This window comes from Astatotilapia calliptera, chromosome 18, assembly GCF_964374335.1.
Source record: "Astatotilapia calliptera chromosome 18, fAstCal68.1, whole genome shotgun sequence".
Classification (NCBI taxonomy): Eukaryota; Metazoa; Chordata; class Actinopteri; order Cichliformes; family Cichlidae; genus Astatotilapia; species Astatotilapia calliptera.
In genome coordinates this window covers 3,673,681-3,692,741 of record NC_137439.1, presented here as the reverse complement: position 1 = coordinate 3,692,741, position 19,061 = coordinate 3,673,681, and the positions used below count along the sequence as shown (strand labels likewise).

Here is a 19,061-nt window from a genome sequence, read left to right as displayed (position 1 = left end):
TTTAGATTTTAGATCGGCCATTGTACAGTATTGTGCAAAAGTCTTTTTCTTTATATTTTCTTTCCAAGGAGTCAGACTCGTTAGTTAAAGTGGTCTTGGCCAAAACTTCTCCAGGTTTTCTCTGCCTGACCATTTTCAGACAGAGGACGTGTTTTTCTTTCTTTTTGTTTGTCGAGCATAAAAAGGGCACAGATCTCAAGCACTGAACCAGCGTTGTGTCTACAAATAACGGGCAATTTTGCAAAAAAACATTTTTAAATTGTATCTTCGAGGCAGCGTGTCACAAAACCTCATAATGTGTTCCAGTTTATTTAGTTCAGTCCACAAAAATGTCACTGGCAACACATTTTGACAGATATAAAAGAGTATTTTTACACCAACAATGTGATTCCCAGAGAGCTATTTGCTGAACACATATCTTGGCGTGGTGTGTTCTTAAGTGGAGGAATAAAAAGTGACCAGTGAAAAGGAATTATTATTATTATTATTATTCAAGACCTGGACTGAAAATCAGTGACCACAGGTCTCATGACGGGACGAATGTTCAGTTCAGGTTCGGTGAGGGGAGCCATCTGTAAAACATGGCGGAGGCTCTGTTGTGTTTGGAGCTGTACTTCATGCAGTCGTGTTGGAGATCGTCACAACTGATGGTGTATTAATGCAGAAAGTTACCACCAGGCTTTTCATTAGCATGTAATGATCCCAATGATCCACACTGCCACTGCAGGAAAACCAACCAGCTCAACATTGTACAAACTCTGTTTTTGCCTTATTTACTGTGACTTCATGTTTCAGTCAACTCGCTGCATCTATTTTTCTAGTAAAGTATAAAATAATTAACACAATACTACTGCTATTACAGTGTTGAGGCTCCTGTGAAAGAAATGTCGCTCTTTTGATAAATACTGTAAGGACACAAAAGCTTTGTATCAAGCAGAAATGCTAAAGACTAAAATCAGTTAACACTTTGTAAGTATTTTAATGAGACGTAAAGACATAAATATTTGACAACTAAAACTTTAAACACTATTTTTTTCTTTGCACTTGAGTACCTTGTGATGCACATCACTACGGCAACAATGATGGCGATCTGCACGGCTCCGATGATGGCGGCGATCAGGACGTAGTGCAGCTTCTGTCCACTGGGGACCACGTAGAGGATGTTGAAGTCCTGAGGCTCGTCACACTGAGGACCTTTGTATCCTGCGTCACATCTGAGTCGGACACACAACAAGACTGTGTGATGTCACATGTTACATACTTTAGGATGGTGTAATAGTTTTGTGTTTGTTTCATGATTTAAACTTTGACATTTCACACTTTTACCACCACACTTCTGATGAGATCCATTAACTTGGACTCTAGTAAAAACAAACGCTTCATTTTTATGTATTTATTTGAAACATTTACAGCGGAGGCCGTTACAAACCTGCAGGTGGCCATGTTGTACTTGTTGATCTCACATTTCCCGTGAACGCAGAAGCCGGAGAAGCTGTCGGCACACGGGATGGACATTCCCGGGTAGAAACCTTCTCCGTGATCAACAATCCTGGTGTCTGAAAGGACGAAACGAGAAATCAGAGACACAAGGTGAGAACAATAAAGGGATTTTTATTATTGATTTACATTTTATTACATATTGATTTATAGTTTCTGTATCAAACACAAATCTTTACCACAATGCTGATGATGATTTGTTAGATTTTCCTTTGTAAGCTTTTCATTTTCGTTAGTTTCTTCCCTTTTTTCTATATTTAACGGAACAAATCTTCTTCCATAGTTTGTTTTGTGATGTTTATTTGATTGAACTAGGCTGTTTTTCATATTTGGCCTAATCTGATCTCACAGCAGTTTGTGAAACAGTCACAACCTGTAATCTGTTGATGTGTGTTTCTGGACAGCGACCTTGAACACGGCGTTTAATCTTACAGGTCTACAAGTGTGAATGATTTCCCATTTTAAAAGGTAAAAGCAGTTTGTAGTAGGAGCTCGGAGGGATGGTGGTAGAGACCCACGATCAGATTTTCACACATCATTTAAACACAACATAAAGAGGCTCATAACCAGCAGCCTGTCACCTGGTTTGGCTCAAGTGTTAAACGGTAATTGTTTGGGGTTTGAAAAAGTCACGTTTATTTTAAAGCTTCGTTTGAGCCTCCCCACGGTCTCAACCCCAGATTTGTGCGTCTGACATAAAACATATTTCATGCCAGCGAGGACAAATTTGTGATAAAGTGTTTCAATAGGAAATAAGTCCATTTGTGTGAAATAAAGAGGAGACAATAGATTCACTACATGATGATTTAAAGACCTGAGACTGGGCTGTAACAGTGATTTCCCATCTTTGGGATAAATAAAGCACATCTTACTTTATTTGATCTTATATCATAATTTTGTAAAGATATATTTGGTAATTTGAACACACAGACACGTTTCATTGAGTTTGACTGTGACGTCGCTCATCTTACATTCAATTAACGAACATTATTAATATAATAACAATATACTGTTGTTTTTTAATGTTAAAGCTAAATTTGGTAAAAGCAGATCTACATTTTATGCTCCTAATAATAATAATACTAAATGAAGTGCTGTGCCACAAACGGAGTCATCTGCTGTGCGCTGCAGCGCTGTGCGAGGGCATAAATCCTAATAAGTCACACAGATCTGTCTCTCCGTGCTATGATTCACTGCAGTCTTAGAGGAAAAGCTGACAAAGCAAACTGTGCTGCTCATTAAAGTGACTGAAACGTTATATACCAAATCCACATTAACATGAAGGAAGCTGTTAACAAGAAGCCGCCTGTGTGTGCGTGTCACCAATTTTAAATTCTGCTGTTCGCCATGTTTACGATGGCCGCGATGACATCTCAGAGATTCGCGAGCTTAAGACTGTCTGAGTGCTGCTGGATGAAATGTTTGAACGAGATTATAGGACAACCTGACTGACAGTGAGAGCAGCGCCCCCTGCTGGCTATGAGAAAGGACGCGTGACTTAAATCCGCGTTTTACATCCAGACTGAAGTAAAATCACATAAAGTAGAACAAATGTGCATTCTTTTTAGTGGCAAGCAGGGGGCGCTCTGTGTGGCAGCGAACCCTTCTGTTCCTGTTGGAAAAGGATCCTCTGCTCTGATCCTAGTGAACACTTTCCCGATGAGATAATGAACTTCTCTGCTTTGGCTCATTTTGGAAAAAACATCAAGCCCATCTTATAAATTTTATTCCCTCTCAGAGTCAGAAAAATCGATCTTTTAAGCCGCCTGTGGTAAAACCTTGTTTTAAAAGGTTTTTTTGTGAGTGAACTTCTTCACTCCCTTTTTGAGTTGAGCCTTTTTAACCTTTCACTGTCTTTGGGAGCCGTGAGTGATGAAAGCTTGTAGTGAAGGGCAAGTAGGGACACGCCGCGGTTTGATTCATTCGTCACTGAATGATTTACTTATTTGAAGGACAGGCGCCGATGTGGTGAAGGTCACCTGAACGCGGCACAGAAGGAGAAGCTCAGCCTTTCTCAGCTCTTTATCGGAGGCAGAAATGTGTTGCTGTGTCGTTCCCTGTTTGCGATGTAGACAATGCTGCAGTTTAATCCCGCGCTTCTTTTGTCCGAGTTAAAACTCGGAGCGAAGGAGCTGCGGAGGAATCGCTCCCCCTGAGACGTTTCAGTCGGTGATGTAAATGCACGGCGAGCTCTGCAGATAATAAAACGCTTTCGATTTTGTTTCATCTCCTCTTTGATCTCCAGACTCAACACTTGCGTCGTGCAGCTGATGGTTAAGGCGCTGAAATGCCCTCATTCTGCTCCTCTAATCTGCATGTTGACTTATGAGAAATCACACAGTCGCACCGGGATCAGGCTTAAAAAACTGTGTACTTTCTTTCTTTCAGAGCTGTGCCTTTTGATTTCCTGCACTTTTTTTCTTGCCCCCCTCTGAGGACCTTATTGTGTATTAAGGAGATTTTCATTAGGTTTTATCCTGCTGCTGTTGCTCCTCAGCAGGTTCAGACGCAGGTTAACAGGCTGCCGAAAGGCCGCAGGAAGTTTTACCGCATTAGAGGCAGGAAAAGTGGATTTACAGTGTGGTTATATAATATGAGCAAATACAAACAGAGTCCCAGAGCTTGTTAATGCGCAGACTGCTAGCCATGCTAGCGGCTCAGCTCTGTGCATATCCATCACATAGTGACACAGACTGAATAACAAGTAGAAGCTCGTGTCTGGATGGACGGCGTCCTGTAATTCTTCATTTAATGCCATCGTTAGGTCAACACACCTGTGGTATGAATGCACCTGAGCTGCAAATCTGCACTGACAGGAAACTCTGTCGCTGCCAACAGTAATCTGATTCCTGAAAGTATCTTTTCAAGATTCAGTTTGACTTGTCTCTGTGTTCTCATATATGCATGATGCTAATGATGCTCAGGTTTGAACATAGGGAACAAAGACACTGACGTACAGGTAAAAGCTGTGCTGACACACTGCACAACATCTTCCTAATGGGGTCATTCTTGGCCACTGGAGGCTCCATCCCCACAGACTCTCGGGGGATGTGGGGATGGAGCCTCATGTTAAAATGTCCATAAAGAGTTCATCTTTTAAGGCTTTTCTAACAGCTGGCTGTAGCTGTTAGCGCTCTGCTAGCTGAACTGGACCTCTCATGCATGTTTGTGGTGTTGGAAGGAGTCTGCTCCACTTTTGAGGAGTCAAATTAAACGCTACATTTTTATGTGAATCAGTGCTAATTATCAGGTGCAGTTTACAGACGTATCTTGCAGTGTTAGCTGATAACTTGCTACACTATCCTCTCCTCTAAATCATTTTTTGCTTTGTGATCCACGCTGGAAGTCACACACAGTCAGAGCAGTTTACAGTACATTATTTTTCTTTTTCATTTTTATTGACTATAAATACAAAATCAAGTGTTTGGAAAGCTGCATGGAGCTTTGAGGGTGTTGTGCTATTTTGTGTCTGACCCTCTACAACACAGCTGGAGAGGGCAGTGTTCGTATGACTCACAGGGGCAAAATAATAGGGAAAAAATCAGGTGGAAATAATCTACATTTTCCGTTAACTTGCAGAGTGCAGCAACCTGGCAAAAAAGGAACATGAGGCGTGTTGAGCTTCCTTACCCAGGACGTTTCCTTTGAAAGGGCTGCCGTCGTCTTTCTTGCCCTGTTTTTCTTTGTCAGCTGCAGAAGAAACAGAAGGATGGAGTCGGTTACATTCAGAAATCCTCTCTAAATAAGCTCCAACAGTTTATTTTTTCCCAACGTGATGGAAAACAAAGATTTCAGCGTTTCCATCCAGGCGACGGCTTGAGATCATTTCTATTTCCTCGGGTGAAACAGACACTGCCTGACCGCTTGACTTCCTCTTCGCTGTCTTGCATCGTGTCTTTTGTGATCTGTTTATTGACTCTGTGTGTGTGTGTCTGTGTGTTTACTCTTCAGGACAGACTAAAGGAAGTGAAAGATGTCGGGGGATGTTTACTCGCCATCTGAGTTTCGCTCTGTTAGAGTCGAGGTGGGTCAGTCTGATGGTCTGTGTGTGCTTTGTGTGGCCAACAGTGGTGGGTGCCAATAAACAAAGAAGCAGCAGGGTTTGGGTTCTTGTGTTGTTGTGGTTATTTTCCTGTTGACAGGCTTCATGTCTTCGTGCCGTCTGCAGGAGGATCTGCTGCGAATGTTAAACAGGGCATACACTCCGGTTTGTACGTCTATCATTGTGGGGACCCTGGTATACATATAGCCCTTATCCACTGGTACCTACTTAGCTCGGCTTGACTCGGTTTGTAGACTTTTCCTATAAGGTGGTAGAACCCGTTTGCTCAGCCCGCGTTAAAAATGGATCCAAAAATGTGGTGTCACCAGTGGCCAGCCAATGGCGTCACTCGACGAGTCATGAGACTGACTCCTTAACAAAAATTAAAATGCCATTTTTGAAACCTGGAAACGAAGGAAATGTGTCGCATACAAATGATGTTACGAGACTTTTGGCCGCATTGCTACAACAACCCCATGCGCACAGGAGGTACAAACAAACCAAACTGAGTAGAGTCGAGTAGATACTGGTGGAAGCGAGGCTGTGGTGGACTCCCAGGACAATGTTTAATCATAACCTTTCGAATCCAGATGTCAGGATCAGAGGTATAGTTTAGTGAGAAACCAAGAACACCGTCTACTCATTAGCTTAATTATGAACTATGTAACTCATTTCAAAGTCTTTACTGAGGTCAGAGAACAAGTTAACCCAGGGCTGTTCTCACAGGGCTTATTTTTTCATACTGTCAATTCATTATTTGATACTTTGGCCATGTTTGATATGATTCTCCACAAGTGGAACAGTGTACACATATAAATGAAAAAAAAAATCCAAGAAAGATTTTATTTCACAGGGAATAAATTATAACAGCACAGCTTTCGTTTGCCTTTACCGACTGACGAAACTTAAAATCTCTGTGTAAGTGATAACAGCGATTATCAGTGATCTCTTCTAAGTTGGGCTTTGTGCTTCAGGCTCTGTGCGTGCTCACATGTGGCAGTGTTTCCTGGGATATATGACTCTTCCACACAAAATGATCCCTATGAGTGTCACCTCCTCCACTCAGGAACATAGAGTGGACACAAAAAGTATAACAGTGAAATGCAACACTGTGCCAGTAGCATGAGAACTGGATACATTTAACCATGAACAGTTACTGTTCCACGGTTTAATACAGACGATGCTTTAGTTTGTCAGCAGATCAAAATGAAATCAGGTGTTCTCGATGCACGGTTCAGCAGTGTGAATAAACTCAGCAGCAGATTAGAATCAAGTATAAAAACATTTACACCGTAACCATGGTGATTTAGCCAGTTAAGATGGGAGACACTTTGAATTTTCTGTTTTATAAGGTCAATACAGTTCACTAAGACATCAGCCTGACTTTTAAGGTCAGGTCCTTATTTTGTCTGTTGATATTTGAAATCACACCCAAAGTGAGGATGTAAAAAACCCACATTCTACAAAGTTGTCCTCATAATGCACCAAAATGCACTTGGTCTCCACATAGACATGTGTACACGCACACACACGCACACTCATCCATTTTTAATGCTCCATCATTCCTGAGGAAATATTGACAGAAATCTCTTTGTCTCCATCTTACCCTCCCCCTCCCTCCCTCCATCAGCATCTCCCCAAAGCCTCATTGTTTCCCATCTTTGCTCTTGCTCCGCTTTTTCTGTATTTGCAACCAAAAAATAAAAATCATAAAACAGTCTGCTGATGCAAGAAAAATATGAATGACAAACTGTTATAATAATTTTATGTGGTATAAGCATTAATATATGGACACCCTAGACCAGGGGTGTCCAACTCCAGTCCTCGAGAGCTGCTGTCCTGCAGATGCATCCCTACTCCAACACAGCTGAATCAAATGGTCTGATTACCTCTTCAGCAGCCATCAAGTTTGGCAAAGGCCTGTTAACAAGTCATTCATTTGATTCAGGTGTGTCGGAACAAATTAGTCATTTGTTAGTAAAGCTAATTAAGCACTTTTAAACTCTTTTACACTTCACTGTATATTGTGAATACAAACACAAGTTGTAGTTTGAGGCTGATGAATAAATAGTCAAGTTACCATTATTCCCACATAAAGGGGCATGTGACGTCCCCAAATTCATTACTATCCACATAAATCAATAAGTGGTACAACTGTGGGTTTGGTCTTCTTTAAATATCCACATATTTATATCTAGATATCAACTAATATTTCATTATGTAAATGGAAAGTTTTCCAGAAATTAACTGAAAGATTTGGGATTTATAAAAACATCAATATACAAAATATGTTTCTGGTGGACTAATTTACAGTTGAAGGTAATGAGAACAAATACACTGACTAAGCTGGAAAAGGACCACCTGGGTTGGTGGTGGGTTGCAAAGTGGCTTTAGGAAGCTAATGGGCTAAATAATGTGTGTAGGTGTGCAGAGCGGTATCACATGAGCCATTAGGTCTTATCTGACTGCCTGGTAAAGTCAAGAACAACAGCTTTTGTCTTCTTCACTTGTTCAGAGTCTTTAGTTATTTCTGGGTCCAAATGAGTCACAGATTATTATGTCAGGGTGATTTCATGCTGCAAGCTTGTAGCTTGTAGCTAGCTTGTAGAATCTCCTGGTCTCGACTCTGTGAGCTTTCTTGTGTAATTGAGTGTAAATATCATCGAATGGCTGAAAGGATCCATCCACATCGTCAGGTTAGTTATTAACATGTTAATGTGTGGTTTGCATCTCTCACTATGAAAAACTCGATTCTAACAAATCATGACTGGTGTTAATAAAAAGCTGGAGCTGTAGAGAATTACAGCTTTTGTAATCAGTTAACAAGCTTACGTGAACCACAGGTCCACATTCGACCAATATTTGGCTCCGCCGCTGTGGAATAACAGGATCAATGTGTTCAAATCCTTTGAATTTGGTTTCTTGGCTGTGGTGCACTGAGTCACTGGCCTGCTGCCCTGAGGAAATAACAGATCAGAGAAGGTGGCAGGTGCTCTTCACCTCAGGGTGCAATACCACCCTCACCACCCACTCACCCTCACCTGCCACCTCACTGAGCCAATCAGATCACTGGCCACCTAAAAGCAATAACCACTGACAAGAAATCCATAACTCTTCCCAGGTTAGGGTCTCCTTAAAGTTCTATCTTATCTCTTATCTTATCTTATCTTACATTGTGATTCAAGGTGAGTCCATCAACATAAATCAGACCTGAGGCTCAGAGCTGTGCCGAGGCTGGAGGAGCTCTGGGTGTTGGCACAGACTGAAAAACATCACGCAGCAAACTGTGACTGCAAATGAGGTTTGCATCTAACACTTGCACCTCACCCTCGGCTCCTCTGAGAGGAAGAAACCTTCAGTGATGGTTCAGAGGAGCTGTGACTCATTGCAACGGTGTTTTCATCTCTGCCATAAAAAGATGCTCTGCATATTTGAGAATCAAACATGGGATTAAATTTATAAAACTGCGAGAAATCACTCAGAAAAAGAACTAACAGGCAGCCCAAAGCTGGAGGATGCTGATGAACCTTTGGACTCCTTTTTCATGTTTTTTGGCTGTAATTTACTCTCTTTTAAAGCTTCTGAGACAAGAAACCTACAACACTTTAAAGAAGAAAACCTTTAGTTACAAATGTCATTTAGAAGCTAATCAACTTTAAGCTTGAAGTCCAAGTCAGAGTTTTGCAGTCACAAAATGACCAGCAGCTTAAAAAGGTTCAAAGTAGTCTCACTTTCACCAACAGTATTACTATTATGATGCACCACAGTGTTCCCCTTTAATGTACTTAAAGTAATGTCATTTTATTCAAGTTTTCCTCCATTTTATTCAAGAAGAAAGGAAAACCATGAATCCATGACTGTGCATGTGGACATGAACCTCCTTATGCTCAGTAGGGGGCGACTCCTCTTCTTTAAATGCACAGACATCTGACAGACGAAGGTGACGTCAGCGCACATGTTCTTGGTGAGTTTATGCTGTCAGTCACTAATCTGACTGAATATAACAGGATGGTCCCTCAGTTTGTTCTATGAACTCTTAAGGTTAGGGTTACTAATAAGCAAGATTACAATAACAATGTCCATATATGGTAATGTTAGGGAGGAGTTTGGGGTCAGCGGATGGGTCATTTTGATGACTCATATTTCCTATAATGCTGATCATTCCAGTTCTTAAGAGAACTGCTGTTCATGTTAATCTTCTGTTACAATGAGTCATGCTGCATTTGCGCTCTTTATCTGCAGAGATTCGTGGAAACACTTTGACTGAAGCATCATCGAAACTTTACTAACCAAACGGTGATGTCACAGGGGCAGAATTCATCATAGCATGTTTGACATACCATGTCAGCACCCACCAGTTTGTAAAGCCCTGCTGTGACTCCCTTGAGATTAAATTTTTCCCACCCTGGTGTCTGAAACCAGATGTAATGAGTGAGTCATTACCCAGCGTGCATATCTGGATAATAAGCTTTTTTGACAAGTACAATTACCATAATTTATCAAAAGAACTCAGGGTTTTATTGACCTGAAAGTAGAGACTGAGACCCAAAACTCATCAACAGGAAAGTATTTACAGAGGTTCTTCTACAGGACGTGAAGCCTTTTGGCAACCGGAGGTAGTTTCACTGGTAGCTACCAGAAATAATTCAGGTTTCACTTTTCAGACCCACAAGTCACATCCATCTTTTATACTGTCTGTCTGGACTATGGGTATGCAGCTTACCCAGACATGCTTGTGCACAGTCCTCTAAAAGAGCAGTATGATGATGCTAGGCATCAGCTAAATACAAATGAAAAATTAATAATAAAAGATTAAAACAGCAGTATGAAAAGAACAAAGAAGAAACGGTCGAGTTTTCACTGTTTTCAAAATGAATTCAAATCAGGAGTTGATGATAATTAAGGCAGGCCTACAGATTAGCTAGAGGCCACATGGAACCACTGTTTGGAAGAAAAGTGAGTATCCCCGACCACTTCCTGTATGGCTGACGCTTGCTTATGAAATTGGTCACAAAGAGGTGTTGCACTGGAAAATTGGGATTTTTTTGGGTCTCTGGTAGGCTGCCGCAGTTGCCTTCAGTTTGTATGGAAGATGCCAACGTATCTGCAAACACAAACTACTCACTAAGTAGTTGAAAAGTCTGAATCAAGTACAAGTTTGCAAGTTGTTGTTTAATTAAGGCAGAATTTTTGTTTGGAAGGCAACGTCCTACATTTTCAGGTTTCACTACCTCTCAGTAGTTTGTGTTTGCAGACGAGTTGGTGGCTTCCATGCAAACTACAGGCGACCACAGCAACCTGCTAGTGACCGAGGCAGTTGTAAGGAGGGTTTTGGTTGCAGCACCATGTACCTCTTCTTTCTAATGTGATTTATTTCCCTCTCATTTAAACGACTTTTAAAATATTTGGCATGAACATCCCTACGGGTTATGCGATTCATATAAAGTCTATTATTTTGGTGGTGTTGTTGCAGACTTCCTGTTTGATTTTGCTGGAAGAAGCTGCAGGCAGCTGGGAACTCTTTCTCATAGTTTTCCGAGTTTTCTGGTAGCTTTGAAGTCTCCCTGCATTTCTGTTGTTTTGATTGTCTTATAGCTTTACCTGATAGTTTTACCCGAGTACTTCAAGGCAGAATGAATTCTGTTGGTTAAGCTAGGCTATAACAAACTATGGCCTTTTGAAATTTGAGAGTTGTTCTTTTAGCGATTGATAAAATGAAAATACTGCACTGGATTTAAATTCATAGGTTATGGCTCATATTACTCTGTAGGTGAAACTGATCTGAACTTGAAGTCTCTGCGTCTGTTCACTGTACTTAAAGTTGCAGTACAACAAACTAACTCTGTATTTCTGACTGATGTTATTTAAACCTGCTGTTGGTGCCAAGCAGGCCCTGCGTGTCAGATTATTTCAGGATGTTAACAAGGTGTGGATTAATTTCTTGCGGATTAAAACTGCGGCTCCTGCTCACTTGATTTGTTTCTTAATTGAAAACACCGGTGATTAGATGCATTAATTTGTCTGACACGGTTTCAATAACGAGGCTGATTTATGAAACGGTCACAGTCGTGCAGTCAGCAGTACTCAGCGAGCCCTGAACGCCATCAGTCCTGCATTTTACTACATCAGCAAGTCAATGTGAAGTAATGACCCACGTCTGCAGCCAGAGGAATAACGCTCAAGCTGGAAGATTTAAACAGCAGCAGTGACGGTCTTCAACTTAAACAAGTTTTTGAAAGTGAGCTGGAAAAACAAAGGAACGAAGAACAAGGTTTCAGTCAAATGAAGCAATAAGGACTAAACAGAAACAGAAGTGGACTCATATAAGAACGTAGAAGGAAAAAGTAAAGAAAGTAAAAAAAGATGGAAAAAGAAAGGAGTTAAAACTGAGGAAGAGAAATAAAAAGAGGAAAGCTTACATTTCTGAGAGAAAGATCAAAGACATCAGGAAAGAAGGAGAGAAAGGGCCGAAGACAAAAGAAGAACATGAAAGTGTGATTAATGGAAGGACGAAAAAACGAATCTGGGAAGAAAAGAAAAGTTCAGTGAGGAAAATAAAGAAGAGTCAAATACAAAGAAGTGAAATGAGTACTAAACTTCTTCGTTTCATCCATTTAGAGTGTTTTTCCTTTCAGGGCGGGTTATTGTTGAAGAACGAGCTTATTTCATAATCCACACAGCTGATGGCGACCGTTTTCTGAGATTCGGTGAGATTTTCCAATCTGGATCGGATCAAACAGCCGCGGAGGCGTCAGTGGGCGGATTTCTGTCTGAACACAGAGCGGCGAAGCCGAGAGCTGCTCTCGACTTGCTGCAGTCGAGGTCAAAGGTCGTCGGAGCGGCTCAGACTGTTTACAGATCATCATGGAAGCATCAGCAGAAGCTTCGCTGAGCCACGGGGGACGAGCAGCGAGGGTTTACTACAGGCTTCAGCTCCTCATCGAGACTTCATCTCACAACGTCTTTTGTACCAAAGCCACAAATGTTTGGTCCACGGAGTCACGAGGACGAGAGGCCAGCTGTTGACTAGAAGTTATTTAAACATGCTTTAAATGATGTGATTGTCTCATGTGTGCACCATGAATAAGATCACTTTATCAGGTTTTAGCTTTTCTTCACAGTAACCTGTGATAGTTATGCTTCTGACAGCTGCATTTAATGCACATTTATACTGTCAGACTTAATTATTGTAAGCAGATCAGTTGATCTCAGAACTCAGCTGAGAGAATTCAGACTCAGAAATGAAAATTGGCGTCAACAAGCTAACTTTATGTTCATCAAATGGTTCTGAGTAACAGGAAAAACCAACACAGCATTAAAATGTCTCTTCAAAGAAACCGAAACATGAGGAATCAATCAGTCTGTAAAGTCGGTGATGGTGCCTGATGAGGTTAATCCAGCTTTGCAAAGTGAACGATTCGTTTCCTGTGAATTTGTGACTTCAGACTCGGTAAACTGCAAATCTGTTTCTCTGACTATTTAAGCCTCCTCAGGTTTATTATGAAAAATGGATTCAACTTCCTCCTGTTTCTTATTCGATGCTTAAACAAGCCTCTGGGTATCGTCGAAACGCCTTCACATTCAACTTGAGTGTCTTTAAAAGGTCAGTCGGTGTTTGTTTTCTGAACATTGATCAGCTCTGTGGACACGTGGAGCACAAACCAGCGCTGTGTTTGCTGCAGGTCAGGTTATTAGGAAAAAAAAGGAAACTGAACCATAATTACTGCTTTGTGTGACACTGAATGCCTCATTTCTGTCACACAGGAGGGACGTCTGTTTATCAAAACCCTCCATTTTCTGTCACGATCGTCTCCAGAGATCCGCTCTCCTCACTGGCTGAAAAAGGTGTTGGCGTCACTTATTCACACAGCGCTTCCTGCCGGCCGCCACAAAGCTGCACGTGGAGCTTTGAATCCAGTCGCTCATGCACGTCAGGAAACAGCGTGATGACAGAGAGCTCAGAGAGCTGAACAGACTGTGGGTGGAGGCGTACGCCATCATGATGGAGGTAAATCAAAAGACGCTCGGAGATGTTTTACATTTTCACGTGCAAACAAAACCAAAATCACAGCTTGGTATCTCATCGCTCTGTGTCACAGGGCACCACCACTGTCAGAAACAGCTGAAAACACGAGGCATTGACGCAGTCTTATCATGGAAACACACACACACTTAAATAACTCTCTCCTCATGCAGATAATCACACCAATTATTCAGGATTGTTTATGCAACTGAAAAAACCCAAGAAACTCAATATTTCTTCCTCATCTTAGGAGTCAGCAACCATTTTGCTTTTAGTCAGAACAAAACAGCTCTGCTGCAGCTTCTAACTCACCGTGCACCTGCACCAGTGGAATGACCAAAGTATGATGCGCCATTTAAAAGTTCAAACACCTCACTGGATTCAAATTTGCATGCAAAACAGGAACACAGCCAAAGTGACGTCACCCACCCACATTTTTTAAACAAAATCTTCAGCTAGCACACTGAGAATATCGCTCTAATACCAGAATCTTTATTGTCAGTGTAGCATCGAAACACTGAACAATAAACTGAGGCCCAATTCTCAGTATGGACACTGGTGTAATCACGGCTCAAATAAGTGGATCGTATATCAGTAACAAGCCGCTCGGTTCAGTTCAGTGCTCTGTTTGCTGGTGGGAGAGCTAACGTAGCGTGACAGAAACTGAGAGCAGCTTTTATTTCGTCTTTCTCTGTCAGCTCCACATGTGCCAGAAGGTAAGTAGCAGCCAGGTGCTCCTAATCAATGCACCTGATTAACTGATCACGAGCAGGTTTGAGCGCCTCTATAAAAGTGACAGATTTGCTGGTCTGGAGATTCAGGTGTGTGTTAACAAAACACAATCTTCTCAGGAGTTCAAGATCACGCCATGCTGTTCTCAAAGAACGCGCACAAAATCCAAAGAGCTTCATTTTACCCTCTACAGGTCTCAGCATGTTAAAGGCAAAGTTCATGACAAGACAATTAGAAGATTGAACAAGAATCAGTTGTTTGGAAGCGTTTCCAGGAGGAAGGTGCGTCTAAAAAACATGGAACAAAAACATCTGGAGCGATGTTCTTTGGACGGAGGAAATAAAACACTAACACAGCCAAACAAGAACATTTTTAAGTTATCTAAGTGACTTATATATCATGCTTAACCTGAGTAGAGAAAGACTGCAGGGGTCTAAAAATGATGTGCCAGGAGTCCGCTGTTCTCGCCGGCTCTAGTGAGGCTTGAATCCCCGGCTAGCTCTCGAGCTGGTGGGTAACACACGAAAACGTCGGAGCACTTTTGCAAATACGTGATGTCCTGATAAACTGAGCAGATATTTGGAGTTTACACAGCTACATTCTAAAAGTTTATTTTGTGACCCAGAAAGATTAATAAGAGTAATATTTAAACTAATTAGCTGCCGCCATTGTTGGAAACTGGAACTGGCTGTCCTATGAATTCTGGGATAGTTTGGGCCATGAAGGATACACCCGACCCATCCTTTAAATCTGGGGAAATGAAGGAGGCATTTGTCTGCCACGTTTGGAGCAGCCTTCGTCGCCTGGCTGTGACGTAATTGGCTGACAAATGCGGTCTCCGAAAGATGCGGCCAAGGAATTGGGACATACCTATTGAGACTGCCAGCATGGTTGGGGAGGGGTGATGATTTGAGCAGTGAACCCCTCTGTACACCAAAGTATTGTAGAGTCAGGAGGCCGTGTGGCTGACAGCTAAACGCTGGCTAAAAGTAAGTCATGCAACGGTCCAATGATCCCAAGCTGAGCTGCAAATCTCCAAGAAAATGGCTGAAAAAGAAAATGCACCAAAGTCCTGACCTCAGCCTGATTGTAATGTGACACCTCAGGAAAGCTGTGCATAAACAAATGCTGCAAATACCAGTGAAGTGAAGTGACGCCGTAAAGAAGAGCGTGAAAGACTGATAACATCATGCAGAAGTTACTGCTGCTGAAGGAGGATCTACAAAGCACTGCATCGCGGGTGTAGTTCTTCACAGGACTGCAGACAGTCTGGGTTGGACGACGGGGTTCTCTGCAGTCTTAAACAGGGCTTAGAGGGGCTGAACTCTAAGCTGCAACAAGCCTGATAAAACTGCATCGTGTTACTGTATCACCACCTCTGCTTCAGCATGCAGTCATTTATAAACGAGTTACAGTTACAGCCTCATTCTGTGATTTAAGATGAGATTAGCTTCAACGTGTCAACCTGAGCAGCTTTAAACTGCCCACAGAGCTCGTGTAATGCAATCGTGTAATCTCGTTAGGTCTTATGGGGAGGGATAGCTCAGTAGGTAGAGTGGTGGCCCCATGATCGGAAGGTCGGGGGTTCGATTCCCCTGAACAGCTACCCTGAGGTACCCCTGAGCAAGGTACCGTCCCTACACACTGCTCCCCGGGCGCCCAATGGCTGCCCACTGCTTCACTGAGTGAATGGGTTAAATGCAGGACCAATAAAGTACACTTTCTTCTTACCGGGGCACCTGCCCAGGTGTTTGACATCGATCTGCTCCTGCTTCATGCACGAGGCCTCTCTGACCAGGCAGGGGTTGTTGTAGGAGTTTCCGTCAGTGGCGCACACCGGGTTTTCATTGTGACCGCTGCAGTCGATGTTACATATGCACCTGAAGGGAGGAGAGGAGTCGAGTCAGGAGAATAAATGTTGTGTCTTCAGTCTGAACGCGTCTCTGCCACACAATCATTAACTGAAGTGCGTTTAGAGGAACGAAGACGCTGCTCATTAGTCCTCCACAGACCGGCTGCAGATACAAAGAACTAATTTCAATCCCTTTCAAGAACTCCTTCACTCGTGATTAATGGTTTCAAATTTACTCCCAGAGTTCAATGGTGGGACCTAAAAAAAGAACTTTTTGACTCTTATTTCAGTCGATTTATAGTCTTGTTTCGCTACGCTTAATAAGTCAAGTTCATTTATGTAGCCCAATATGCCTGGAAGGGGATTGCAATCGATACAGTATAAAAAGCCTGTTGTCCTTAATCAGATCAGAATATCTCCCTTAAAAAACAACTTATAGGTAAAAATATGGAGGAACGCTCACAGAGAGAAGCAAATATATTGCTCACATAGAAATCAGGACCTTTATTTACCTCAACTACAAAAGTCAAACGGCCTTGGAGACGGATCTTATTTGTAAATCTCTCTCTGTGTAAGTCTGTAAAAGCCTCACTTCAGTTTATTTAAGTGGATTTTTCCAGTGTCATATATTTTATTCCTAGAGCAGCTTTGCATGATTGACAGCCCCAAATAATCCTTCTTTATCTCATACCGGGCCTCAGTTTATCCTGTCTGAAACAAGCTGTAAGCTAACTCTATATGATTGGCTGCCGCACACAAACAGAACAGGAGACAAAAAGTGAAGCTTTGGTGTTGTTGGTGTCAGTTTGTATTTACACAAACCTCGGGGGTGAGCTTCGTATGAATGTTACGAGTCGAACACTCACCAGACGTCCTCCGAGTCTTCGTCACACTCTGCTCCGTATTTGCATGTGCTGCACTTGGTGAACTTCTTCCCGACGTCTGAGCCCGAGCCCTCGTCGTCTGAAAGACACAAAGAAGAAAAACTTTAAGTATGAGTGTGCCTTTAAACAATAATGATTATTAATCAGTGTCTTTTCACTTTTTGTAAATCGCTTTGGACCAAAAGACGGTGCAGTGAGCAGTGAGATATACCAAAATGTACCAGTATTATTCACGGAGGCATTAGCTCAATTTTCTACAAAAATCACACACTGGTATCATGTAGCTATATGGAGCATTTTTTTAAAGGAACACACACATTAGATTCCTTAGGGGTCATTTTGAGACAGGACCCCCTTTCAATAAACAGTCGCTACGGGAAAATGTTGTTTCCCAACCAGTAGGTGACTATCTGGAAACCACTGGGTGGAACCTACGGGTTGCTGGCAGTCGCTAATGGGAAGCCAACTGTTGCACCAAAAACTTTGTTGTGATTGCAACTTCTCCTTTGACGGAAGTGTGTGTTACCACTGAAAGCACATTTCAAGAAATGCGGCTTTTACTTTGAAGGTGAGCACTCCCCATTTCTGGTCACATTTCTCGAGCGTCGCTGCAGCTCAGAAAGGAAATGAGCAACTGCAGGAATCTGCCAGCAAAAAAGCAATCGCACTCTCAATAGAAACCAATCATCAACTAGTGGGGGAAGACACAATTTTCCCTTGCAACTAGTGATTACCAGATGGTTGCTGACCAGTGTTTTTATGTGGGACCAAACCTTAGGCCAGCAGTGTCCAACTCCAGGCCTCGAGGGCCGGAGTCCTGCAGGTTTTAGGTGTATCCTTGATCCAACACCTGGTGGTGAAAGTTTTCAGTAAAACAAAAGCTCAGGTCACAGTGATTCACTCTGATCCAAAAGTTCAAGGCCTGAACTACGATACATGCAGGGTTTGTTTCTACTCTTAACTCTGTATGAGGTCAAAGAGGGGAGATTTCCCTAATATGGTCATGTCAGGCACAGGAAGTCCCACCACCTTCTGTTTATCTGGTGCCTTAAAGAGAGCTAAAACAGCTTGTTTCATGCTGCAGGTGAAGCAGAATAGGCCCTCTGTGCCACACTGAGTACTGGTGAACCAGACCTTGACCTGTTTGCTCTTCCAACACATGAACCCAGAACCTGTGACTGTTTAAACACAGTTATAACGTCTGAATAAATTCAGCTTCACTTAAAAGTAAAGACGGGTTGTAAAGGAGGAGCCATGGTGTTGTTGTTGTACACTGTTACTGAGGAGCAGAGATGAGAGCTTGTACTGTGAAAAGTGTGCCGTTATTCACCTGTGACACTCTGCTTGTTGTTTCTCCAAAAAACTCGTTTTAATTTCAGCGCGCCGTCTGTTTTGCTCTGCTGGCTGTGAAACTCTTTATTCATCACTTTCCCCTCATACTTAGCTTTTATTATTATTATTTGTGCACATCTTTCCAGAACAGAAACCTGATTTCATTTCAAAAACAACCTCCAGCTCACATCAGCTTCTGTTCCGGTGAGCGCCGCCGTGCCCTTAACGCCGCAGGCGCCGTTTTCCACCATCAACACGCGACACGGCTCACGCGCTTTTCTATCAGACACAGCTGAACGTGTGAAGAGGCTCCCGAAGCTTATTGGCCAAATGGAAACAGAGACAACGCGTTATCATCTTATGATATTATTATTATTACCATTACAGGGGGATGCGTTTAATACCATCTCGCATGACGGCGTCTATTTTCCAGCAGGGAGCGAGTTCAGAGCAGATGAGGCGGTAACAACCCACAGCATCAAATATCAAAGAGCCGCGGGGATTATCCCAACCCGCCTTTCATCAAGGGAGCAGTTTTCATGATTCATCAAGTGTAATTTTGTCATGTAATAGAGGAAAAGCTCAGAGCCATCAAGGGGACGGAGATTAATCCGCAGGAAATGTAATGAGCATCCTCAAAGCTGCGCCCGGAGCCATTAAAACATCTATTCAACCTTAAAATCCAAAGAAAGGTGAGAT

General features: G+C 42.3%; 1 protein-coding gene across 2 annotated transcripts in view; it reads right to left on the bottom strand.

Annotated features, from left to right (window-relative positions):
* tmeff1a (transmembrane protein with EGF-like and two follistatin-like domains 1a) overlaps positions 1–19,061 on the bottom strand; it is a 111,886-nt gene that overhangs the window by 3,154 nt on the left and 89,671 nt on the right. For both annotated transcript variants that reach the window (XM_026149311.2, XM_026149313.2), the window contains exons 5-9: positions 17,013–17,109; positions 16,026–16,174; positions 5,128–5,187; positions 1,430–1,556; positions 1,053–1,214 (exon numbers count right to left, since the gene is read on the bottom strand). In XM_026149311.2, coding sequence (XP_026005096.1) covers positions 1,053–1,214; positions 1,430–1,556; positions 5,128–5,187; positions 16,026–16,174; positions 17,013–17,109 — 595 coding nt within the window. The remainder of the gene's footprint in view (positions 1–1,052; positions 1,215–1,429; positions 1,557–5,127; positions 5,188–16,025; positions 16,175–17,012; positions 17,110–19,061) is intronic.